General features: G+C 44.1%; 1 protein-coding gene across 2 annotated transcripts in view; it reads left to right on the forward strand.

Annotated features, from left to right (window-relative positions):
• Positions 1 to 27,700, forward strand: part of LOC109856047 (RNA pseudouridylate synthase domain-containing protein 2-like) — a 123,390-nt gene that overhangs the window by 28,029 nt on the left and 67,661 nt on the right. The window contains exon 1 of one of the 2 annotated variants that reach the window (XM_020430888.1): positions 2,070 to 2,809. The exons of the other annotated variant lie outside the window; for it this stretch is intronic. Coding sequence (XP_020286477.1) covers positions 2,654 to 2,809 — 156 coding nt within the window. The 5' untranslated portion in view covers positions 2,070 to 2,653. Of the gene's footprint in view, positions 1 to 2,069; positions 2,810 to 27,700 lie in introns of those variants that run through there. 2 annotated transcript variants of the gene reach the window in all.

A 27,700-nucleotide genomic window follows, 5' to 3' on the forward strand; every position in this document is an offset into this window, starting at 1 on the left:
ATGCGCGCACAGTTATTCGCCGGTATGGCACTGGTATACCATACGTACGCGATATACATAGGCAATACGTAGGAATCATCGATCGCTTGTACAGACGCGGCCTCGCGATTGTAGGTATATATATATTCGTCCTCCGCGATACGAGAAAAAAAAAAAGTGCGCGCGCGCCCCCATAGAAATCGCGCACTTTCGCTCTCTCGTGGATACACGCCGAGGAGAAACCGACCGAAGCATCAATCACGAGGGGTATTTTTTTTCTTTTTTTTTTTCTTTTTTTTTGTTGAATCTCTAAAGAGGTGCGAAAAGGAATTTGACGAATTACCGCAACGTTACGCGCGCGTCTCGAATGAAAAGAAAAGTCTTTCATTGATTCTCACCTTTTCAGGACGCGCGTGTGTGTACACATACATACGTACTTGCTCTTTCAATGCCATGGAAATGGAATAACGTCAGTCGGCGGTTTGAAAGTGAACGGAGGGAAAACATCCACGTGTTTACACACACAAGATGTTTGTCTTCCCGTATAACCGCCGCGCGCACCACAGATTGACATTGGCTACTCCGGGGGTTTTCGGTTTCCGACCGTCGTAATCCCAATCTCTTCACTCGCCGATAGAGCGCACAACGTTGGATTATACATATTTTACGCTGCGCATGTGCGGTCGCATGTTCTTCTGCGTCGATTGCCGCCGGACATAATCGCGACTGCATAATTCGTTGTGGTAACGTCGAATAAATAAGTGATAGAATCACGTCGACGAGGGTCATATTACGACGGACACGAGGTTGAAGTTAGATGGGGTCAGTTTCCCGGGTGTGGTGTGCGCGCGTCCAACTTTGGGACAGCCTAATTAAACTATACTTAATTACAATTTCCGACGAATATATGCGCGTTGTTCTCCGTGTCCGTGGGATAACCGCAGCTCGTTCTCGCGAGAACGTGAGAGAGACCGTAAATTTAGTGCTCTAATTAAAACGTTACCGCCGATATGATCGAACAACGGCGAAGTAAATTTACCTTCTCGTGGTTCTTCCAAACAGGGGGGAAAAAAAAAACGCAAAATATTAATCTATTTTATCTTCGTGGCACACGTTGGGGATCAGTTGTTCAAGTTAAAAATTCGCGTTACACGTGACTTTATTAGAGGTCGTTTCTGTTTCTTCGTCATTGGTTGTTCTCTGCGTCACAAAACTTTGTTGTTTGCGCTCGCGTTCGAGACTCGCGTCTAATTATCGAGAGAGTTTCTTTATCAGATGATTTCTGTCATCAGGCGCGTCTTTCGCTCTCATTTCCGCGTGTATCTCCGAGTTGACAACTGCAGCTCTCTCTCTCTCTCTCGGTTTATGTCTACATTAGTCGTGAAATGGGGATCTCCGGCTGTATCTCTGACGTAGACACGCGTCAGGCGCTTCTGTTCGACCGATCCGGTCGGATTGCTGCGAAATCAGCGAGCCAGCGAGCTGGATGATTCGGATTCAGCATAAGTTACCGCTCGCTGGGCTGTCCCTTAATTTTCGCGAGCGAGTCAACGGTTGTCGTCCGTGCTTCCTGCACATCAAAGCTTCCCGATCCCACGATACCTCTGCGCATCAGTTCCGCGTGCAGAGATTACAGATTACCGCGAAAATCGAGTTATCGGATTCTGTTCGGTGGCTGTTTCTCTTTCTCCATCTATCTATCTCGTCGCGTTCGCTATTGTAAGTCCGCGTTTATTCTTCTTTTCATCGCAAATTTTGATTTCAAGTAGAAACAGATAAAATCACGTTAGAGAGATGAGTTTGTACACATTGACTCTTATCAAATTGAATGAAAGCTGGAAAGTGAAAAACAAATTTTTTTCAAATTACAGCAGCACAAATAGCAAAATGTTCAAAGTCCGGTATTTAACAATTGTAAATTTATTTCCGCTAATTCTTTTTGTTGCACATCAAATGTTCGTACCGGTTCCGGAGCACGCTATTCGGCACGACGGTGGTGGCAGCAGCAACGATGGTGGGGGAGAAGTCGACGCGCGCGGCCATGTGCTCGCGTCGTAGACGCTCGGCTAGGCGATCAGTCGACGCCGCGCGCTCGCAACGTGTACGTCTTTCTTATCGGGATTTTGTCGCAGATCGACCGCGCATATTCGGCGGGTACACAGAGGAGCGACGACAATCGTCTCTTCCCCTCGCACGGTGTGTGTGCAGTTGTTTTTATTACGCACCTTTTCCCAAGCGCGCGATGACAAGCGCGCGTTTCCCGCATCATCTTGCGCGCGTGTGACGTGTTACAACATATCTTATACCGGGAGAAAAATCGTCTCGAGGGGAGATAAACAAAAAAAAAAAAAAAAAAAGTTGTTTTTCTCTCTCAAGGGAAGAAAAATATCAGAGCTCGCGCGGGAGCAGAAAAATGCCAAGGTGATTTCCTTCTCGCGGATATCCCATTGGCGTTTTCTTGAAGAAAAACAATCGTGAGTCGTCCCCGTGTGTTTGTCCCCGCGTCGAGTCTCTCACGATCTTATCGTTTTCTCTCACTTTTGGTCATCAATCGCGTGGGGAGTTGGTAATTGCGTGATTGCGACACGCTGGAGCGCGATTCTCGATTGTTCAACACGCCCGCCGATTGAGAGAGAGAGAGAGAAAGAGAGAGAGTTCACCGGCTGCCGCCAGGATGCATCACACGGCGCCCTGGTACCTGCCGTGGGGTCTTAAGCTCGTGCCGCTGCCGATCCCGCCTGGACATCCGGCTTCCAGTATACCGAATCCAGCCGGTCTGCATCTGCTGGCTCCGTTGCCCGGAATTTACGCGCCCGCGGAACCGCGCAAGGTAGGCCACAACGATCCTCGTATGTTTTTTTTTCGCGGCTGTGACCCTTCGTCGCATAATTTTTTTTTTTGTTTTTTTTTCCTCCCCGTAAAAATATATAACGGAAAATCCTATTTCGAAGGAATACACGCGGCCGGAGATATCAAAAGGGAGGATTATCTCGGAAAAACATGAGCGCACAAAAATCGAGTTAAGTATAGGCTATAGAAGTTGGTAATTGATTTCGGACTCTCGAACAAGCGAAACTTGAAACTTCAAATGAGATACATCATGTTTCTCGTTCCAGCCGCGAAGTTTTAATTTTACTTTACAGGTCTCCGAGCTTTAAAGTTGGTTATCGTATGAGAAAGAGAGAGAGACAGAAAAAGAAAGAGAAATAGTGAGAAAAGAGAGGAGAGTGCTCGTTCCCTTCATTATCGCCGAACGAGCTGTGGCGCGTTCGTGCTTTTCGAGCAAAAAGGCCTTTCCGTTCATTGCGAACCGCGACCCGCAATTGAAAAGCTCCGCGCGCTGCAGTTTCGCGGAATCATTCGCAAAATAAAATATTTTAAGTGGCTTTATTCATGCTCGATGGGAGAAAAAAAAAGAAAAAAACATCACATACAAGATTGTAATTTTATTTATATCGCGCTGACTGCGCGCGAACGACGTATTGAAATAAATTGTCGTTCAGGAGGCGACGATTGTTGATACAGAGCGCGTTACAGGCAATTGCGGCGAATGTGTGTTACGCGCGATGACGTGATCAGAATGTGTGTGTGTGTGTGTGTGATCTTCCTCGCTTCTTTATGAATCACGACGGTTTTGCATACACAATTGGGACAATGAATTATTGTCTTTGGGTCGAGAAATACGTACGAAATAAAACAATGATTAATAGTTGCAATTTTTATTAGAAAACAAAACGCTCCGTTGAGCTTCCGAGCGTTTTATTATTGTTTCCAGTAAATGCAACAATTACGAGAAATTAATTTCTTCGCGTAATATATTAATGCATTTTACGTGAACCCATTATCGCGCGAGACTATGGAGTCGCCACATGAATGAGGAACCCGAGATTGAGTAGGTCTGATGAGAGAAGAGCTGACCGAAATTAGATCAGCGCTTGTACAGCTGTTTCATATATTATTACAATTGTTAAAACATATAAGTGTATATATACACTCGCACACTCTCGCGTTTACGTGCGTGCACACACACACACACACGCACACATACATACATATCGTGGCGCATAAAGCGTGCACCTATTTATAAATAATTAGACCTGTCAGTGTGCCAAATTCAGTCCAGTTATCTGGCCTGTCTGTCCTTAGCGCGCTTCTATTCTAGGTAAAATCTAAATAGTAGTCGGCGCGTACACGAGGGCGAATGCATCTAAAATAACTCGCAGAATGCTCGTCGTCGCGTGTGTATCGGGGATAGCATGACAAGTATCCATGTTTATTCGCCCGTGTTCCTACGCTTTATGTTGTACACCGCGTGTCGTCGTGAGAAGTCACCAACCCTGGCCACAGGACCGGTTTCCCCGGATTCGTATTTACCCCGAATACCGTACGCGAATAGAATATTCGAGGGGGGAAGGAACGGCGCGCGCTGAATATTTCACGCTGCGTGCGATGAATTACGAGCGGAATATATATATATGTCGACGGGAAAACGGGAAAAGGGAAGGAGAGGCAAAAATTGGCCGATATCGGCGATAAGCGAGCCAGTCAATTCGCAAGCGCGCACGCGCGAGGGGGTGAGTTCTATGACAAATGAGGATGATCTCCCTCCCTTGATTTTTCTTCTTATTTTCTTTGTTTTTTTTTTTTTTTATCTCTATTTATCTTACGGCTTCGGAAAATGGACGATAAAACGAGATTGTCTTCACAAAAGACGCGGACTTTCCGTGTAATAAAGAGAGTCACGAAACTTCGAAAGCTCGTTGACTTCGAACTTCGCGCACGCTTCATCAAACTCGACGTAACCACGCTAAATCTCTGCCTCCCCACTTGTCCCGGTACCAACAGCCGCTTGCCAATGCCGCGACCGTTTAAAACCCGCTTTATTCAAGTAATGCGTCTCTCGATCCCGATCTCGATATCTCTCGAGAACGAGAGCTGTGTGTTTTTTTTTTTTTTTTTTTTATCCATCGCTTTGCTCTCTCGCGGAAGGGAATCGGTTTCGTGCATTATATTGCACGGAAAACTTGACCTTATAACGCGAAATCGCTCAGGAAACGAGAGAGATGCAGAGTTTCTGCGGAGAGTAAAATAATCTCTCGTTATGCGCGCAACGGCAGCAACGTCACCGCTAACGCGAATTAAATAAAGACGCTCGCGAGGGAAAAGAGCTCGCTCGTCCGTACGCGCGCGCGGCCTTGAAGTAATGAAATTACCGGGGGCAAAGGCGACCTTACTCGTCGTGCTTTCATTCCCGTTTCTCCCGGGGCCTCGCTTCTCTGGAGGTTAAACAGCCAAGAGAGAGAACCAACTGCGCGCTTCCCTTCTGGAAATTCGCATCGAGCAAGAGAGTAACATCATCGTCGTCGTCGTCGTCGTTGTCGTTTCGGAACGCTAGACGGCGGCGGATACACTTCAACGACACGGTAAACGTTTCCCGAGTGCATACCTATAATTTGACGAGCACTTTGCCGTCGGTGCGCCGTATTCGCATTTGCGGGCGGCAGCGCTTTTCCGAAGCGGCGCGCGCGGCGACATTATCGTAATACGTGAGATATAAAGTCCTTCGTATAAAAGGACACAGCGAAAGAAAGCGCCGTTCAAGGTGATCGCGCGCGCGGACTTCGTAACGCTGATGGACACTTTGAAGCTTGGTTGCGAGTGCTCGAAAAAATTGCTCCGAGCGACGTTTCAAGCGTCGCAAGCGCGATTACGCGTTAAATAAGCAACACAAAACCCGGGCGAGAGAATATGATCGAAAATAGCTTGTGTGGTGTATCGCGATGCGCGAGTTCGTGACGGCGATAAAATCGGTAAAATCTCTGCGGAAATCTAAATCGATCGATGTAGAGGCGAGCTTCTGTTTTCTTCCGTAACACGTAGGTAGATCGCGCACAGTCAGTCAGGAATCGACGAAACGGTCGCCAGACGTGCCGTTACGTCGACGAGAAAATACGCTCGCGTGCACCTTTGGACGGACATCACGAGTCCACATGCATAACGCCGAGAGAATCGAGCACTGTACACAAGACACTTTACGAGCAAACAGGTGCGCCGGCGTCTTTCGACCGGTAACGGCGCGTTTCACGTTCGTTTTCCGCGCTGAGAAAATCTACGCTCGATCGAACAGCATTAATTTGACGACTCTCCCTCCCGTGTTACGAGGCGGTTACTTACTTCTCGCGTTAACTTTTTCTTTTTTCGCTGAGTTGTCCGACGATTTCTTCCGGAAAAGTTCACTTCTTTTTTTTCTTTTTTTGTAACTTCGAGATGTAAAAGTTACAAAAGTATTTTTTTTTTTTTTTTTTTTATTCTGATTCATTCTCTTTGTGCGATATTTTATTTTTATCGACAGTTTTCCTGATGATTCTCCGTGTCTGTGTGTTTCTATAGAAATATTGAAGTTTAATTTTCGATATTTTGTATTTTTTTTTGTGTTTGTGTGTGTGTGCGTGATCGACGTGTCGCATTCGTGCTCGGATGCGTCTCTGTCGACCGTGTAATGTCACCGCATCGCGAAAGCCAGACATCAGTCGATCACATCACGTGTCGATGATTTTTAGCACGAAGTGGCGATAACCGAAACACATACACACACATCTGCACGCATATCTGAGTTCGTATCGATTTGCGGAACAATATTTTTTATGGAATATCGATATTTATTTTATTTATGAGCGTTGGGCGAATTGTTGATAACTGAGATAACAACGATTCTCGGAGGATTTACGTGTGTTTCAGCTCGGCACGCATCTTTGTTACATTATATTACGAGAAACGCGGCGATGAATGGAATATCGCACGGAAATTTCACGTATTGTATGTGATTTGATAAATTTTGTTTGTTTTCAATCCGCGTACACGTTTTCCGCGTGTCGACGCCGCGTTTATAATTCACTCTTCGCGCAATAAACGAATATTATATCGAATTGTTGTCTTCGTGTTTGTGCGATTACATTGCACACAATGGCGTTATGCAAGCGCGTCTGTGTTGCAGAGCAAACACGGTAAGTTTTGTTCTGTGTGTGGAAAAAAAGTGTTGTCTGAACGAAACGCGTGTGAGAAAAACGTCAGACGCGCGCATTCTTCCATCGTGTCGCCGGAAGAAGTTTGAAATCGAGTTTCTCTGTTCGCCGAGAGAGCGAAGTTTTTAATTTGAAGTCGTTTTCATAACTTCTATGCTCTCTCTCTCAACGCGCCTGGACACCGGGGTTATCAATAAGTCTCGGATTAAAGTTTTCTCGAGATGGATATTAAACGTCTCGGGAATGTTCACATTAAAATGTCCACTCATAAAAGTCGGAAAGCGCTCCTCTCATAAACTCCCGCGGGAGTCCTTTTTTCTCCGTTTTATTTAAAACTTGAATCGCGCGCACTGTTCAAATAAGCCAAGTTAATCAAGGCCGCGATTAAATCTTTACCGAGGTCGATTTATAAACAGCGTTTCGCTCTCATTTTTCTTAAACAAACTCTGTCTTTGGAATGGTTTTTTTTTTTTTTTTCTATTGAGCCGTCAAATTTTTTCCGCGATTGTGCGCGTCTCGTGCTCTCTCGCGCATGGAATCTGTCAATTGGATTTCTCCGTCGCGTTTTAAACGACAACCGTGTCCGCAGCTATCGTACAGAGGCGGCGCACTCACGCCATTAATTCGCAATCTATTTATTTACCGCACGCTCGTAACCCGACGTTTGATCTTCGCACCCATATGCGTGACAATGCCCGGCGCCTACTCGCTCGTGTTCACCTCGCTGCGGTTATTCCGAGCGCTCAATTATGTCTCTCGGAGGCACAATGAGCCGATAAATTTAATTCATACCGAAAATCGGCACTCGAGAGAATGTAATAAAAAAAAAGAGAAAAAAACTTCCCGGAAATTTAGAAGCTTTTTATTCTCACGCGAAATAAATCACATTGCGTTTTTTTAAGCTTCTTAAATTCTCAAACGTTTTCTCTCTCTCTCTCTTTCTCTTGAATTTTTACGCGGCGTGTTGCAATTAAACGTAAATTTTCCTCGAACATTAATTTCAACCGAATCGGCGGTAAAAGGTCGAGGGGGATCTTTTTTTGTGATATCTCAGATTGCGCGCGCTCCGAGAGATAACGGCGTCTACGGTTTTTCGCGATGTCGACCGGGACGTTCGGAAAGGGAACGTAAAAGGGGAGGAAAAAAAAAATTGATAGGAAGAGCGTTGGAGTAATGGCGAGAAAGAAAGAGGAGCGCGCACACAACGCGGAGCGAGAGAGATTGAAAGAAAGAGAAAGAGAGAGAGGGCTTACGTAATATATAGACCTCCGCGTCGTTGACGGATGACAGGACCGTCTTCTTCGCTGCCAGAACAACCGAGGTTAGCTCTCTGTGTGCATGTGTATTTATATAGCGACAAGGAAGATACGTACACGTGTGTGCGAACGGCCTCGTTCGGACGGAACGGCCAGCGGCAGCGCGACGTCGGAATTAGAGACGGCGACGGCGCAATATCGATATTCTTCGAACGATGCGCCGATGATCGATCGACTGGGAAATATCGATCCACGTCATCCCTATTCTCTCTCTCTCTCTCTATCTTTTCTTTCCGTTTCTCTCAAATATTAACTTATATCTTCATCGATCCTCGTCCTCTTATCTGAGAGACTCGACAACGCCGTTTTGTTGCAACAGCGAAACATCTATGTACCACCCACACAACGAATTATATATATTTGCGACTATTGATGTATCGCTTCCGCGAGCTCGGGATATCTCTCGCCGTGTTTTCCCGTGAGAGCGAATGGATTTTCTCGGATGGAGATAGATCGTGCGTGCGTAGAATCGAACAGCGGCGCCGCGCCGAGTAACCGGTGAAAGTACTCCGGGTGTTGTAATAAATACATAACACACACACACACACAAACATATATATATACGCGCGCGCACGCAAGTATCGTGCTAACATTACGCCTGTATTATACGCCGTAGCAGCAACGCGTGTTTGCGGGATCAGAGTGAGCGCAGATTTGCGCGGCTTCGTTAGGCCGCCCTCACACGACTTAACAATGTCCGGATTTTTTTTTTTTTTTTTATCGCGTCTACTGAAGGGTGACCCGTCATCTTTTTGCAACACCGGCGCGCTATCAATCATTCTTATCGTCTCCTCGCATGATTGATACACCGGAAAAATCGTAACACACGCGGGAGGAAGGAAGAAAGGGGGATGGGAAACACGTAAGACAAGCGTGTAAAACGACAGGTGTCGATTTTCCGCCGAAGTAAAAGCGGTGGGAAATTATATGCGCAAGTTTTTTTTTTTTCGTCGTTCAACCAGGATCCAATATGACCCGAGAGAGAAAGAGGGGGAGGGAAATGATCGATGTAAAAATTCTCATTTTAGTCCACCCTCTCGAAATTGCTCTCGCTTGATCGCGAGATATAGAAGCGGGGGAGAGACATTGTCCGCAAGGAGGCACGTGCTCGCTCGTCAGACACGCGGATGCGACGAAGCTGCACGTATTTCGGTCCCCTAAGCATGTGCCACTCGACGGCAGACGTGGGGGGCCCCCCCACGACAGGTCTGAAATGATCTCCCGGTTGCCTTTGCCATTTCATCGAGGGAAAGGAGGAAGAGAGAGAGAAGTGCATCAAGACACGCTCGCGCGTCGCCCTATCAGCGCCGAGCGAACTTCGATTTACTGGCGAAGTGCAGAGGACCGAGGAGAGTCCATCAACGTTGTAGTCCGTATAACCTTCTCTCTCTCTCTCTCTCTTCTGTTCTGCCATTCCGCTTCGTCGGGCGATATGAGAGCTCGCACAGTGATGTCTCTCTCGTAAACACCAGACTCTCCGTCGTCTGTTGTCTCGTCGTGTTGTCTCGTCGTATGCACAAGTCATTATTAACCGCGTGCACGTTGATTAACAATCGAAAACCCACAATGAGAAAGCGAGTGTTGCGAAATGTGCTGTTTTTTTTTTTTTTTTCATTTTTTTTTTGCGGTCTGTTCGCGATTCGATCGAATAACCAAACGAGTTACGATCGAATAAATAAAATTCGACCAATTGATGAAACCGCACGATATGGAAATAACTTTTGTAAGCTCGGCGCGAGAAACCTTTCACAAATTATGGTCTCGAAACGGACATGTAACGTCGATATTTTGTTATTGCAGTAGCAAATTTTTTATCTGTGGCTTAATCTAGAAAAAGCAGCGTCACCTCACGATTTATGCTTCGTAGCGACATTTTTGCAGTTGCATTCTTTGCGAGGTTACCACACAAACACACACACACACACATACACAGGACATAAACAATCGACCTCGCAATATTACTCTCTCAATTATATTGAGATATCCGAGCGATTGTTTCCGTACCGCGTACCGGTCGGAATCGTAGCCTGAAATGTATCATATATTTCGTTTATACCGCGGGTAGAAATGCGTCGGGATTTTCTGCAATACGTGATACGAATGTATCGCGTGTGCGTATTTACCGGCGAATCAATTCCGTGACATGTATAGAGAAAATTAAACGTTTATCCAGCTTTGAGTAGTGCTTCGTCGTTTGCTCCGACTTTGTGGAGCGTAACTTGTTTTATCATTTATTTGATTTCGGATTAAACATATCAACACAGATATTGAAGCGACTCTTGTCGGGATACCAATATCGGTTTCTTGCACAAATCTATACGTAAATATATATTTGCATAAACACGAGATTAGAACGGATAGATGATATACACATTTTGTGGCGACGCAACAGAGAGTTGGAAATGATTAAAGAAATATTTGAAAGCTAAAGGTAATTACGTAATGGCGCTTCCAGAAGAAGAGATACGTGTCCGCGGAGCGATGAAAGGGCGCGGTTTCTGTATCGCGAAATTTTTTTTCTTTTGCGCTTGATCTTTCGGCCGCATGCGACTCGCTCGCGCGTATCGACCGTTTCGAGAGAAAAAAAAAAAATAAAAAAAAAAATAATAAAATAACGAGGATATCTTTGTATGTTATTAGAGTAGCTCGCGCGCTTTGACGATTTACGATTCTATTCGATATGTATATACGCAGCGGAGCGGCATAAAGCAGATGTTAATACAAGATACAAGCCGAGGGGTGAGAGGGAGTTACGCCGGTGAGCCAAGTAAAGGCTCTTTATGGAGCAAATGGATAGAAGTCCGAAGTATAAAGTTTGAAGCGCATTATATATACACATATATATGTGTGTAATGTGTGTGTGTGTGTGTTGTGTATGAAAGGTGCGCAAATCTCCGAAGTCGGCCCTGACCGCGCGCATCTGTGTTGTGCTGCGCATGCACGGATGCACGTGCATTCCTGCAATACGGGCCGCGCTCTGCCATTAACCAAATGAAATTTCAGATATATATACAATATATATATATATATATATATACATATATGTATATATATATATATATTATACGCGTATAGTTTGTATATGCCGAAGGTATATTGGCCGAAGTCTACTCTTCTCCGATACCGGCGCTCCTGTTATATCGAGGAATATTATGTAGCGCATACACACCCCCGCACGCTGCCGCATTAAGTGCATCATAACGGATGGATGAACCAATAATTGAAATACCGATAGACAAGTTGAGAAGCAAGAGTATTTAAAATTCAACGTGTATCGCGTGTAGAACGCGGTAAAGTAAAAAGGGACGCAAGGCAAATTTTTCTTGAAAAAAATTGGGATAACTTAATATATTACGCGAAATTTATTTATATTTACCGCATAAAGTTTAAAAACTTCGTGTCTGTACATATATATTTTAGTTGGAAATTTCAGTTTTATATTTTAGCAAACAAAATTTTAAAAAAATATTGCAACGTATTAATAAGATATTTCGGTGTTTTTATTCCGTTTGTTGCGAGAGAGAGAGAGAGAGAAAACGGTAGAGTCAATCTTTTTTTCACAGTTTGTATCTCTACGTGCGGAGTATGTACATTTCCATGAGCTTTGCCGTAGCGTTGCGTACACATAAATGTTGTGTACTTAGCGATACAACGCGCGCGTCGGTATGCAGTGGGCGTCGCTCAAACGTCGTTGCTTACAAACAATTTCAGCCAACGACTAGACGCCGCATTCCTTTCCCCGCCTTTTACCGAATTACCTGTTTATAAGTTTGTTTTCTAGTAGCACGCGTTTCTTTAACACTCGTGTTTGCGCATTTTCGTACAATACGTGACGCGAAGAGCGACGTTGTCTCTTGCGAACTTTAACACCCGAGTACAACGCAGCTTTAATCAAATATTTATATATACAGAAATGACCGACACATTTTAGGTCAATCTGAGACAGAAAAGTTATTTATCATTTTGCAAAATTCGCAATATTTATCGAGTTAATAAATATCATATCAATTAATTAATAATTCAATAAATATTTCATAAAAAAATGATAGATAACTTCCTTGTGTTCACATAAATTCAATCTATCTTCACACTGACTGTCATAACTTTTCAGTCACCCTGTAGACGACGACCCACCCTCGTAGCGTTTGCGATCCGGCGTTATTAACCCTTTCGCGTTCCGGGGTTGCACCCCCACCTGACTTTATTAATATTCGACGGGGGATATTTGCGATATAAATCACAAAAATAATTACGGCATCTCGCAAGAAAGAGTCGACGAGACGTGGGAGTTAATTTGCGTGTCACGCGAGCGGAACATCGCTCGCTCCGGCGTGAAATTCCGGATAATTATTGATTTTTCCCGCGTGTTCTCTCTCCTTATTCGTTATTAATCATTTATAAAACGCCATGAACGCCGAGTCCCGCAAGGGGCTTTTTCTTAATATCCGCGTGTCACACGAAATCCTACATCAATAACGCGTGTCGATCACTTTCGAAACATACCAGTTTGGAATGATTTCTTCTCTCTAACGAAAGGGAAACGAGCACGCGCGACAAATGCGCAGATATTTGAGTTGGTACGCGAAATCTGAGAAATGTATTTAGTGTGTCGATAATACTATTACATGCGGATACTTTTCGTCCATATTCCGTAATCGCTCTGAGAGAGCGAGAAATAGAAAGAGAGAGAAAGAGAAATGTGATATGACGCGATATAATGTGATATTGCTTTATTTATTAAGCGCACTAGGAAAATTCTCTCGAGCGCAACGTAAACAAAAAAAGAACAATAATCAAAATTGACAAAAATAATAAACAAGAGAAAAGAATAAAAAAAAAAAAATGAATGTAAAAAGAAATAAAATCAAATAATGAGAGAGAAAAGTGACGTTTGTCAAAAGACAGATGTTCCTTAAATAATCCGCGACACAAGTTTTTTTCATCGTTTTTCTGTTTGTATTCGATTTAGATCGTTTTATTTGCACATCCGTGCAGTTGCTTATTAAATTAATGGCCTGAACGAATATGTCAATTATTAGAGATGTGATTGTCTATTTTGTGTGTTTTATTTTATTATTTCATGTGGCGCGATAAAAAGCGAGAGAGTTGCGCGCGGTCTCGTGATCGATATTCGTTCAGTTTATAAACCGAATTGGGTTGGGATCATGCGAGTTTGTACAAGACTTGCGAGAAAGTTTTAGATCGTGTATTTATCACATTGTGTACGTTTTGCTTTAAAAACACTTCAACATGTGAAAATAAAAAAAAAAAAAAAACATAAACGTAGCTGTTTTCAAAAAACGCGAGATTTGAAAATTTTCAGGTATAGAAATTATTTTTTCACTTTTATCCTAGTTTCATGAAAATCTCCGTCTCTTTAAATAATTCATGCGCTTTTCGCGGACGAGAGGGACACACAGCCGCCTTCAATATGGGACATTATACGATTGCTGAAAACGTGAAACGTATAAAACGAGTTCGCGCTAAACGAGGATTTAATTTTGCACTAGGAAGCTCACATACGTTTCTAAACTGTGTCATAGATGAAATCGTTAATGTAATGACAGTTTTTCGATTACACGGAGGGAGCTACACTGACGCATTTAGCCGCTAATGAGACTCATTTGTAGATTACAGCGCATTAATAATCCACCCGGTCGGATCGAGCCAATTTCTGTCGCGCGACCACATCAGATCGTGTCCGGATCTTGTAGCCATTCGTCACGTGTCCGCGGAAATATGAACCGCAGTCACGGAAGTCGCTCGTTTTTTTTTTCGACACCGCCGCCGCGCGACATCTTTCGCTTCTCAACTTTTACGTAATCGCGATCTTTTCTCACGCGTTTCTCACACGTGTAACTCGAATCGAACGCGCATCCAATTGTCATGTGGTTCTCGCTTCCACTATAATTATCGTTGCAATTAGCGCGAAACGGATGCGCGTCCCTTGTCGAAATGTTCTCCTCCGATTCGTGTGCTCATCGCGTACACGTGTGTGTGCGTGCGTGTGTATGTGTTTGCGCGCGCTCGCACCACGAAACCTTTCCGCAATAATTGAACGATCACGGCCCATTTAACGTCCGCGTGTCCGAGACGGTATGTAAGCGACGAGAGTTTACGCAACGGGGCACAGCACAACAAATATCTTGGCACGAGCTGGTAGCCGCCGCCAAAGACGCCGTTTCGCAATCGCAGAATTTGCTCGTCGTCGCCCGTTCCGCGCGCACTCATCCCCTCTCGAATCCTCTCCGACCCCCATCCTGCTCCCCCGACCAATTTGGTGGCGGCGAGCACCCTTCCCTTCTCTCTCTTCACTCTCCCGACAAGCGTTCCCAAATAATTAGTCGCGGGTCAAGGCTCGCGCGGTGCTACGGGCAACAAAACAGCGGCCGGGTAACAAAACGAAAATAGGAGGAGAGTCCGGCCTCGAGCCGTCCGTCCAGCGCGAGCGCGCGCGCGACGAGACGAATTCGATTTTTCGTCAGACCGTGCTAGGCCGCACGTCGCGTTGCCCTATTTAAATTCTTTTAATTGATAGATGCCATGTGAATCGCGTGTGCCCTCCGACATGCATCCCCTCGTGCCATGTGTACCTGGGGGTAAGGATGTCGGTCGCGGCAATGCGTCCCGCTGTGTTTCGGTTTTGCCGCCGCGCTTGCAAAAATTGATTTCTCTCTCTCTTTCTCTCTGTGCATGTATGCGTGTCGCAGATGGGTGGTACACGTTTGTCCCAACAACAATGCAGTCCACAAATTGGCCCGCGCGCGGCAAGTATTAATCACGGCCGAATTAATCCCCCGAGCGCTGACAACAAATAATAACGCCGCAATGGAATTCGGAGTACATTTTTTTGCTCGTGTGTGTGTGTGTGTGTGTGTGTAATATATATATATATATATATATATATATATATATATATATATAATAGAAAAAAATATTCTCGCTTGCAGGTTTCATTGCGCGAAATATTTTAGCAGATAATGCTTGGAACTCACTCTTGTTGCTCCTGTGTCAACGTTGCGGGCGCGTCATGTCACATCCGTCGGTCGGAAGGAAGGATAATCCGGGATCCTCGGGCTTTCCGACGGACTTAGCGTTTGTTGCGCGGTTAGCCTCGGCTCGGGGGAGAGGAGACTTTTGCATGTGCGAGCGTCGGAGGTAGATCGCATTAATCCTACATCTACGCTGATCTCTTCGCCGCGCAAACTTTCGTGCTCCGTGCGAGTTTTGGTCAGTCGTTGAGGACACGTGCGGGAGGAAAATATGAGTTTGTTGTGCAGTTAGTTAGTAGACGAGAGGAGCGAGAAAGGGAAGAAAAATTATAAGGGCGTCCGAATTCAGAATCGCAATCAGTTGATGCGACGCACATGTCGAATTCCAACGTTAATTAGATTATCGCGTAGAAAAGAATGAACGTCGCACGGAAAAAAACGCGGACGCAAAATACAAGTTTAATTTAAATTTTGCGGATTAATTATTATAAATTCTATTAAACTAAACTCGTTATCTCGCAATCTCGAACTTTAAATCTCTTTTTATAAACTATATAATATTTAATGAAAATTGTATTAGTGAATTTTTACAGACGTATGTTAAAAAGTAAAATAAAAAGATAAGAAACTTTTTTGCGAAATTAGATTCACCGTTTCAGAAATGCTGTTTTTAAACTTTCGTTATGGCTTTTCGACGATCTCTCAGCACAATCATCCGATTAACCGTCGAATCCGATAAGTATTTTGACGAGATTCGGCTTTGATAAACCGTCTGGTCGTTTTCTAATTGCTTAGACTTCGTACTACCTGTATCTGAGGAAAGGTGCGCTGTGTCTCGAACAGACGAAACAAACTCGGACATCCGAACGAATCGATTACTTCTCGAAGAGTTAAGTCGAATCGTGCGCGCAGGCGTTCGCTCGTAATTACGACGCCGATAATGATCGTCTCCTCGCTCTGGTGAGATTCGTGCAATAATGAGCGTCGCTTAATCCAATCTTCGTGAAATTAACCCGGGTCGAACGCTCTGATTATCCCCGCTTTTAGTTACGAGCCCCAAAGCAAAATACTCTTAAGATGATCGATAATCGTGAATTTTGGTCGCAGCGTATCTTGAATAAAATTAACCTCTTGAATAGTCTGCGCAACGGAAATGCCGCTGAAAAAGATGTTTGCGACAATGCAACCCCTAAAAAAAAAAAAAATAAAAAAATTGAATTTCTCTGAGAAGTAAATACGCGCGTATGTAGTGTATTTTTTTTCGCTCATGTATTAATGTTTTTAATTGTTCCTCGCTGTGTTTTGCTGATCGCTGCGCGTTTCGCATTTGTGTGCGGATGTAATTTGTAATTAAAAATCGCAACGCGCGTTAGATCGGATCAATCGACAAGTTTGAACATCCGGCCCACTGCGCACCGCGCGAGCACATTGTGCAGATTTCGCGTTTTCCCTGTCGGGGGAATAATGCTTTTCGATAATGTAGTACACCAGAAACACGCTGCTATTGCGCTGAAATTGCGCTGTTTATGTAAATGAAATTGTGCTGTAAAGATACAAAAAAAAAAAAAAAAAAAAGTTTTCCCACCCCCAAGTTTTGCTCGCCGCGCGTTGCCAACGACTGCCTCTGCGCGCACTTTTCCATGTGCAAACTTTTTAAATTTATACGGATTGCTAATTATTCCCGGTAACCGGCGAAAATTGCAACGTTACTTGCCCCGCACTTCTAAAGGCGAGTAAATACACCGAGCGAGAAAGAAAATATTTTTGTTCGCGAAAAGAAAACGCGATAAAAAAAAAAGTAGCGGTACGAGTTGGACATGATAAAGCAATTAATATATTGTATTTTCTGATGAGGAAACAAAAGTTTTTGTTTTAAACGCGATGTGCTCTCGTAACGCTGCGAAAATATCAATCACAAACGTGCGTCTTTACTTACCTCGGCGGAAAGATATTGGAAAATATATTGGAAATCGTGTCGGAGGTTTTTTTTTTATTTAAAAAAAAATTCCAGACACCGTGAAAAATACACGCGTCCGTACGCGCGGGAGAAAATGTACATGAAAACGTCTCGGAAAATTGTGTCTGTATCTGTTGACGACGCGACGCAATCGAAAATAAAAAAAAAAACGGAATATCTTAAAAATCAGGACTCTATCTCGCGGAGTGTTCTCGGAAGTTCGTTTCCAATCGATATCACAAAGCGCAGTTTCATATCTCGCATCCTGTCCCCATTGTTCCCCCGGTCGTTTTTATTCACGCCTCGATGAAGCAAAAGCGCGGGGGACTCGGCGCGGAAGAGAGAGAGAAAGAGAGAAGTACTTTGTACTACGTCGGTACAGCGGGCGCGCGATATGTTATTCTCTTTGGCAGGCGGCAGTTTTTCCGGGAAAGAAGACGAGCGAGAATACCTGTGTCTTGAGGATATATAAATGATAGATGGGCCGCGCATAGAGCGATTTATCCTCGAGATTTGTATTATTATTTCTGAGATATTGAACGACTCGAGAACAATAGAGCGGGTTGTGCGGAGTCGGTAAGAGTGTAATGCGGCTGCATGACGACGAAGACGGGACGAAGAGGGTTGCGTTTTAAGCACCCGTCTACTTTTCCCTCGTTGTAGTCGCTAAAGGGACCTCTTCTCGGGATTAACGTGTTGAGGACCGCCGGGCTTAAAATGGCCTCGTTAACTTTTGCGTTATTTTCGGGGGAACAATGAGATCTCCGAGATATATCGCGCCGGCGTTTATCTCGCGCTTGACAAGAGGAGGACTCTCTCGCAGATAGCGCACGTATCTCATTCCGGTTTTCGCGCGCACGCGCACATGTGCGCACCGGTAACACGGTAATTTCGCACTTCGGTGTTTGCGAGCGTGTAAAAGCGGTACAATTAGCGAGACCACGACGACGAATACCGGATGAAAAAGTTTCCCGTCTACGCGCGCGCGCGCACACAAACGAAAACAAAAATTACACGCGAATAAAGCCGAGTGTATATAAAACACACCGCGCGCCAGCAAATTTGCTCTCGCGCGGTGTATATTCGATGCAGCGTTTTAATAATAAAACTGTTATGTATATATCTTTTTTATCAACACAAAAACCATAATTTTCGTGCGTCATTCTTGTTTCCACGTGTATTTAAGCGGATTTTTGTTAATGATCGATGCGCAAAGCTTCTCCGTATGTATACGAGAGGAATAAGAGAGAGCTCTTTGTTTTCCACGAGAAGAAGACTCCGGCGTCCCTCGGGCGGAGTGAAAGGGTTAACTTCGTAACTGCAGAAGCGTCTTGGAAAGGGAGGAAGGATGAGGAGAGGGGCGTGAGGGATGCACGACGGCGTCTACTATCTACGGGAGGAGGACGTTACAACCGCCGGGACAGACATACGGCAGGCATTATGGCGATGAGACCGCGCGCCACGTCGCGTATTTTATGCAGAGTGTATATGCACCGCGTGAGAGAGGGTCCTCCCGGCAGGACCGACTTGTCTATGCGTCGTAAGATTTCCTCGGGGATAAGACGCGGCGCGGCGCCCGGGTTGAGGTATATCGGCGCCCTGAGCGAGATATACCTCTCTCGCCCTCGATAACTCAAGTCAAACTTATATTTATCGCGAGGAACTTAATAAGTCGGTAGCCCCGGGGATAGATTAAAATTCTGTATTTTGGATATTCGCAGGAGCTCGCACAAACGTGTGTTGCAAAAATATACAATTATACACACTCTAATTCTTAATTAATCAGAAAACGTGTCGCAAATGAAACGTGTTTTTGTCGGTCTTATAATTTACACGTACAATTTACACGCGGATGTTGTTTTAGCGTTTTCAACAATTTTGTAATATTTTCGAGTTGTTATTAACGAGGTACTTAATTTAATGAAAATTACGTTGCAAGATAGATGAGAGGGGTTTGGAGGTAACAACAAATTCTACAGATAAATTCTCGACAATTTACACGAAGTTGGAAAAGGGAAAAAGTTTCTTTTCAGAGTCCACTGGAACTCTGTGTTATAATTAAAAAGGAAGCATCTTAAACATCATATATTTTTTATCGCAAGTAGAACAAACACACACAAACGATGCTATTTTTATATTTCTTTTCTCCGCTCTTTCTCTTACTCTCTCTCTCTCTCTCTCTCTCTGATATTTTTCTTTGTTAATAGTTAAAATACAATTTCCGAGCGTTCTTTTTTTTTTCTCTCATTTTACATACTTTATTCGCGTTAAATATTGTGACACGTTTCTCGGGAGATTGAAAGACGGGGAACGACACGATATATCTCATCGATTCTCGCACATTTACCGTTGTGTTCGTGCGTCACGTTTTTCGCTCGTGGCTTCTTCGCTCGTTAATGATCTTCGCGCTTGCTGCTTCACGGGTACTTGAACGCGCGACAGAGAGAAAACGCAGCCTGTCATGTCAAGTATTTGCACATGGCGCGTTGCGCAGCGCTCGATGCCCCCCGAAGCGGGAATATAAAATGCGCGTAGGAATAAGCTGGTAGAATTCGCTTTGAATCCGCGGAGAATTGTTGCCGAGTTATCGGATTGTAATTAGAAGTTTGCGCGGGATATTTCGCGATGTGGGATATATTTAATGAGAAAAATCACCGAGTGGCAAGAGTGTCCCGAGAAACTCGATTGGAACTCGTCGTCGATCGGAGAGAACGAGAGAGTCGCTTTTCGATAAACGATAATTGTCGAAGCGAAATGAAATTAGACGAGGATGGACAATGCAAGTGATAAAGCGGACAGTCGCAATCGTTTTGTTTCATTCGCATCTGTGAAACGCGAAATCGGATTTGTAGCGTGTACACACTCATACACACATTCAACAGGGGGTTTTGCGTTTGCAACAAGATTATTTCGGGAAACTTGGTCAAACCAAGCTCTCGGTTGCTTCACGAGAAGGGATGGGTGAAAAATTATTAATGGATTTATATACGTGTTTTTTTTTTGAGATGTTTTTTCTGAGTTTAAATCTCGAGAATCCTTGAGCCGCGATTACAGGCGATCGCGAGATCTGACGAGCAATCCGTTTCAAACGAGAAACGACACGTGTTTTGCCCACGTGTCTTGAAAATAAAATTAGGGAAAAATAATCTCGTAGAAAAAAATGTTGACGTTTTTTCTTTCTAAACAGAAACGCAAGTGCGATATAATCTTTACATTTTTTGTAATCACACAAAACAAATAAGTAGACAAAATTTAAAAGATTACATCACGTTCACGTAATTCAGTGTAGATCATTTTCTTTTAAATTCTTGTTTTAAATTACATTTTCTTCTTAATTAAATTTTTTTTTTTTTTATTCTCGCGAGATCTCATAATTCTCGAACAGAGAGCGAGAGTTTCGGGGAGAGATTTCTCATCGCGTTATCTCGCGCGACGAGAGACTTCGTTAAGCGAAAGATCATGACGCGAGACAGCAGTTTTTCTTTCGTACAAAATCCGTTCGCGGATGAGTGTCTTCTTCTTCTTCTTCTTCTTCTTCTTCTTCGAAGTGGCGATAAAAATACGCACGTGACAGTTCGTAGGCAACGAACGGAACGGCCGTTACATTTGGCCGGTGGCCACTTTTACCTGCATTTATTAAGGAGATGCTCTATTCGCGGCGAGGCGCACGTGACCGATCCTCAAGGCGAGTAACTACGTACACGCGATGAATGCTCGATGGTGACACGCCGAGACCGTGACCCGTCATCGCGAGCGATTTGAAATTCGTGCCAGGTGAAACGTTTTTCAATCGTACGTAATAAATATAACGAACACTGTGTGTGTGTGTGTGCCTGTCACTGCGCGGCCAATAGGAAGAAATTTCAACGTTGTTGACGCGATAAACATTTGCCTTTCCGCGCGCTGAATGATGTTTAATCTATGCTCAGCTTACGGCAAAAGAAAACCAATCGATGTCCGCGGCCACATGCGGGCACGTGCTGATGTGTGTGCCACGTGTGCATGTGTTTTTGCCTACCATCACCCCCCCGCGAGGAAGCGATGAACATGACAGTGACGACTGCTGTCTAGTCCTCGACGTGAGATGGAATAACGTATAGGATTACCCGACGTTTAGAAATTGGTAGGTTTTCGTTTTTTTTTTCTTTCTCTCTCTCTCTCCCTTTTTGTTTCCCCTCCTCTTCTCTTTGCGGATATAACAAACGCACGTCACCGTTCGCTTTATGATCTCCGACAAACGTTCGACACGTGTGTTTTTAACGTCGCGGAAATGCTTTTACGACGCGAGTGTGTGTGATTATTATTATTTCTTGCCGTTTTCACACTTTGTGGGTTTTTTTTTTTTTTTTTTTTTTTTTTTTTTTTTTCGTTGAAATTCACGCCGAGTACGTGTATTTTATTTTTGCGAGACCGAATTTCTAATAGCTTCCATTATCGGCATGAAAAAGCGCGCGTTAATCGCGTCAAAGAATTTCGCTCGCGGTTCATATTTTTAACTATTAATAACGCATTATGGGAAATCAATTTCGCTGTAATTGCCTCGGAACCCCGCTTTTTTTTCCCCCCCCAAATCGACGAGCATTCGAAAGCCGCGAAAATCTTTCATTCCTTCGTCGCGTACGTTGGAAAAAGAGTCGGATCGAGGGCGCGGCATAAAAATTCACTCCTGAAATGGATGGCCGTCCGTCGACAATGTGAGGGATGCGCGCGGAAGAAAAGCCATTGAATCGCGAAGCTTTTCGACAGACCGATCGCCTGCGACGTGCTATCTCGGTTCCGCCTGTCGACATCACTTTGTCGTTATTCACGGCAATGATGCTGGGGGACGTCTCGAAGGAAAAGAGAGAGAGGGAAAAAGTTAGAGAGAGAGAGAGAAGGAGAAGAACAAGAGAAGACGATATCTTCGTCCAGGAAAAAGTCGTTCGAGAAACGTAGATTCGAAAAAATAAAAAAAATAAAAAATAAAAAAAAAAACAGTCGACCGGACCGCGACATCAACGTGAAATCAATTAGAGTTTCTCCGCGATCTTTTTTTTTTTTTGTCTCTTTTTGTTCTCACCGCGCATTCTCGCGTCGTTATCGACGCGAGTTATCGAAGTATTATTACATCATCGCGAGTCTCAAGCCCGGAGGCCAGATTTCTCCGGGAAGAGTACATTTCCGGGAAGTACATATCCCATCGACAAAACGGTCGCTTCTCTCGAGCCATTGTAATGAAGTGCGCGAAGTTTCCGGCAATTCGCGATGACCTACTATCCGGGCGCAACTTGAAACGTTAAGTTTTTCTCGTTCGGCCATTGAAGTTTCAAGTCGTTGTCTCTCGAATGCCGTGAATACCGACGAGACTTCGTCGACCGTAGCACCGGCTGGTGGATGTACCGGCTCTTTTGAGCAAAAATCTTCAGAGCTCGCTTCGGACATAGAAAATAGAACACCGCGCGCGATTACAATATGCGCATATTCTAGAGCGGCAGGTGCGAGTCGAATTTATTCGCGCTTAAAATCTTTATCTTAAGTAGCGCTCGATCTTGTTATATTCATTTTTGTGTTGAAAGTTTTATCATCGGATCGATATTGCAATACATTTTCCAAATGATTGCTCTTTCCCTCTTTCTCAAATGGGTTTTTAAACGTCGCGGGCTCTCGGGTCGTATTCCCGGTTATTGCCGGACACGCGGAAAATGCCGCGAACGTTTACCGAGTAATGCATTTTGGTTCGGTTTGAATTATTATTCGTCGATGATGGCAACGATGAGCGTGTTGTCGTCGTTGTCGTTCGCATCGCTAATTAACTGTTGCGCCGGCTTCAATTAATTACGACGACCGGATAACCCCATGGTAAAGTGATGCTTGGTTACATGCGCCATGTCTGTCGGTTCGGCCAATCAGATGAAATATCGCCGAAGGCCGGAAAAGGCCGCGCTTTTCGCGAGCTTCCATTTCGCGCGCGATCATGTAATAATAACAATGTTACATTATTGCATCGATATAATAGAACAACATCGATATAGTGTAACAAAACGATTGCACATCATCTTCTGGTAATTATTAGCTGTTTTTTTTTTTTTTTTTTTTTTTTTTCCAAAACCCGTCGAGAAAAACTACGTGTCATACGTGTTATGCTAATACACACATATGTATATCGGTACGTGTCGTATCTTCTGAGGAATGAAAGTCGCGATTGAAGGATTTTCGTCTTTGACGCGTAGCGACGACAAAATTTTCAGTTGTTTGTAACCTGCGACACGTTTCTTCACGATTTGCGTTGTCGCGCAACGTGACACACATTTCGTTGCCAAGATGACATTGTATTGTATAATTTGTTTCAAGTAATCATTATTCTGAAGAAAAAAGAAATAGAAACGTAAGTGAAATTTTATATATATTGTACAAATGACTAAAGTCTGATTTGCCGAACTTTGGCGCGATATAATCGCTTATCTATGTATTCACATACCTATTTTTTTTTCTTTTTTTTCTTTTTTTTGATGTCAGCAGAGTGCGCGATCAATTAACTTTTACCGGTCACATTGAAACTAGTCACGCACACGCTATATCCGTCGTACTTTGGAGCAAAGTTCTTTTTTTCTTTTTTCTTTTTTTTTTTAATTTCACACACACACACACACACACACACAAGACGTCGAGGACTGCGGCGCCGAGTTCCAGGTCAACCGGGGAATATCCGCCGCGTCATCACCGCAGCGCGGCGACTCGTTGTTAATAGTTATCGCGATTAAAGCGACGGACGCGCCGGGATAAATCGGAGCGTATCCTGGCGCGTTCCCTATCACGCGCGGACAGCGGTTAATGCGCAACGTGGCCGCGTTTACGAGCGCAACGTGGCGTAATCACACCTGCGACCGAGAGAGGCGGATTTTGCCGCAACACACCTATCCCCGCGCCCGCGTTTCTGCGGTCGATAGACAACCGCGGGGGCGGTTGTGACGCCGTCGTCGACTACGACGACGACAACGATTACATTTTCTCCAATTCTCTTTTCGCTCGCGGCAATGACGAAGAAGATCTTCGAAGATCTTCCCCGACTCGCTCATGCGATTAGTATGGAATTTTCTTACCGGTCGAAATCGCGTTCACGCCACTTATCCCTAAGGACGAACGCGATAATTTGTCCCAAGAAGCTCGCTCAGGAGAAGAGAGAGAGAGAAAGAGAGAGAAGATTGGCGAACGACATCCGCGACGACGGGAAATAACCGCGTCGCGTAATTTCGCTGCTGGTGTCCTTTTTACGACATCTTCCCGCGGCAACCTTTTACGAGCGAACGAACCGGATAACAGCAATGCGACGCTATTTCACGCGGATAAGACGCAAATGAAAACAAGACATAAATGAAATTCTAACAAGGCCGTCCTGCGGACTCGGCGGCTGCGAATTGCTGCTGAAGTAACGCCGTTACGCGTAGATATGGCATGTCACGTTTCAAGGTTCCGCACCTTGTACCTTTTATTTTATTTTATTTTTTTTTTTTTTTTACGATGTTTACAATGTTTATAAGTTTGTTTTTTTTTTTCTGTACGAAGGATTTGTATTCTCGGTGAGTTAAGTGTTCTCGTTTCGGAGCGCTGCAGTTTTCATAACGCATTTCTCAGATTAATGTTTCCTCGAGAATTATTTCTCTTTTTTTTTTTTTTTTTTTTTTTCACATTTCTTTTGCCCGCTCTTGCTTTATACGAATCTTTTTCTTCTCAACGCTTTCTTACTCCCGTTGTTTCGCCCGCTTTATTATACTTGTTGCGATGTAATCCTCTCCGTTGCATCGAGTCGTCCCGGTTATTCTTACGTTATTTCGCGCATGGGATCGAGGAAAGAGAGACGAGGAGAAACGGCGAGGTTGCGCGCCGACGAGAAACGCCGAACTCGTTTAACTTTGTACGTGTACGAAGCGACGCGGCGGAGGATCGCGAACTTGGCCCGAACAAGTTTGTTACACTTCGACACGGCCATAGAGATGTGCGCGCTGCTGGCTCTCCTTCTCTCGTTATCTACGAGCCGGCGGCGGCTCGTTAACGAGATGCGCGTATGATGATACCGGTGTGAAAAACGCCCCGGAACGAACACGTCCGATCGTCGTTATCTCGCGGTTATTGTCTACAAGCGAAAACTTTCGGAATCCGGACTTCTCTCGCGTAACTTGCGTCGTCGCTCGCGTCTTATTCGCGAGATGCAAGAATCTCTTTCTCTTTCTCTCTCTCTCTATCTCTCTTTCTTCGATGAGTCGTTGAAGATACGTACACCGGCAGCGCAGTTAAAAACTTTTACGTTGCTTGTAACGGAAGAAAAACAAAACCAAAAAAAGGCGCTTATAATCCTTTCCGCAGCTTCGCGAAATTCTACCAATGCCCCGGAATTCTTTCGTGATGGGTACTTATTCGCCGTGCTGCCGTTTTTACGTTTGTTCGATCGCGCGCGGAATATTCGCGAAAATAGAGAGAGAGAGAGATAAAGAAAGAGAGACGATCGTTATTAGAGAGAGAGTTATTAGAGAGAGAGAGAGAATCGCAGCGAACACGCGAAGACTTGTAAAGTGCAGTAAGTCTCGGCGAAGTTTTGAGAAACTATTAGTTTTACATGATCGCGCGAGAGATCGCGAAACGTCTGAATGAGTCCCAACGCGATTATAACAAGCGGGGTTTAATCCCCGCGCGCGGCTCTCTGTGTTTTATCCTCTCTGGCGGGGAAATAGATTCGGAAACAAACCGCGCTCGGACATTTGTTAAAATGATGCCAATATCGTTTTCTATCGTCCGAAGTTGGGGAAAGGGCTGATAGAGGATATTCGCAAATTAGGAAATAACGAACCAGATATAAACGCGCAATTTGCTCTATTCATCTGCTTTACGCTCGCTTCGCTGGATTTTCCATTATCCGTTGTTTCATGGTGCACGATATAGTTGTATATCGATGTCGTCGCTCCGCGCACGAAAGCTTGTTTTCAGACGTTCGTTACGCACCGAGATTAACTTCCGGTCGCGTCGGAACGAAACGTAACAACGTCGAGACTCTTTTCCTGTCTGGTGATTTTTGTTTTTTTTTTTTGCGCGCGCGAAAACACACGCTATGTAACAGTCGTAAACGGTCGTGTAGTTGGCGAAAGATTTAATTTTCCAAGCGTGTAAAAACATAACCGCGTGCGCGTGCATAATTCATACGCGGGGTATCCAACATCGCGGTATCTTCTCCAATCTCTTATACAAAGTCCTTCCTCTCTCTCTCTCTCTCTCACTCTCTCCCCTCTCCCTCTCTCTTTAACCGAGCAATTCACTTGGGATACCGGAGTTAACTAGCGATCCGATATTGTCGTGGAATCCGCCGAATGGCTTTTCGCGAGCTTTACGGCTTATAAGGATTAAACAGCGAGTTTTTATCTCCTTGGTAACGACTACCGAGCCGCAACGCGCGTTGTCGATTAAAAACCTTTGGCGGAAAAGTCGTATCGCGTCGTTAAGTGGAAAATTAATCGTTCGCTAGCTGCTTCCGAAAAGGAAGGAATTCTCGTGTCGCGTCGCTTCCTCGTTTTAAGAATATCTTCTCTACTCCAAAACTATTTTGTGCACGCGTATAAGATGTAATTAATAAACTCAATTAGTTTTGCTTCCAAGAGACGAAAGACCGTTTTTATAATAGGAGAAATTTTCAATAAGTTACAGTTATAAGAAGACTATCGATTAATTTAAAAAAAAAATTGCGCGAAAATAGAATACAACGTGATTAATTTCATTGGTACTTAATTACGCAAAATCCGCCAGTTTAAATATACAACTTCAGAATGGAAAAACAACACGTGACAAGGAATGGAGTAAAAATATACATATTATATATAATATTCTATATCTATATATAATACACACACACATGTATATATTTTGATAGGAAAACATTTACAAAATTATGTGACGAAATCTTGCACAAAATTGTATCTGCAATTATATACATATATTTTAGGAAATAGATGTAAAAACATTGATCTTTTATAAAATATTTGTAGTTGTTTCCAAAATTACTTTTACTCGCTTGATCGAGATCAGTGACCCCGCTAAGATCGCGCGGCCGAGGTCAGTGACCTCCCCCTCCCAAGCTCGCGCGGCCGGGTCAGTGACTTCCCCCCTCCCCCCAAGGTCGCGCGGCCGGGTCAGTGACCTCGCCGCGGTCACGCGACCGAAGTCAGTAATTTTACTGTAGTATATATATAATACATATAATACAATATAAAGTATATTATAAATATATAATAAATTATATGTGTGTATAATATATATTAGAGTTAATGTTATATATACCCATGTAGGAATTGCCGACAGACTTCCAGTAATACTACTAGGCCAACAATGGCCCAACCTTTATAGCCGATACTCGATATTGACAATTGGTCCAGTATTGTCCCATTTTTGTATTTTATAACAGCCCAATATTGG

Source organism: Pseudomyrmex gracilis, unplaced genomic scaffold (genome assembly GCF_002006095.1).
Source record: "Pseudomyrmex gracilis isolate BER0280 unplaced genomic scaffold, ASM200609v1 scaffold_106, whole genome shotgun sequence".
Lineage (NCBI taxonomy): Eukaryota > Metazoa > Arthropoda > Insecta > Hymenoptera > Formicidae > Pseudomyrmex > Pseudomyrmex gracilis.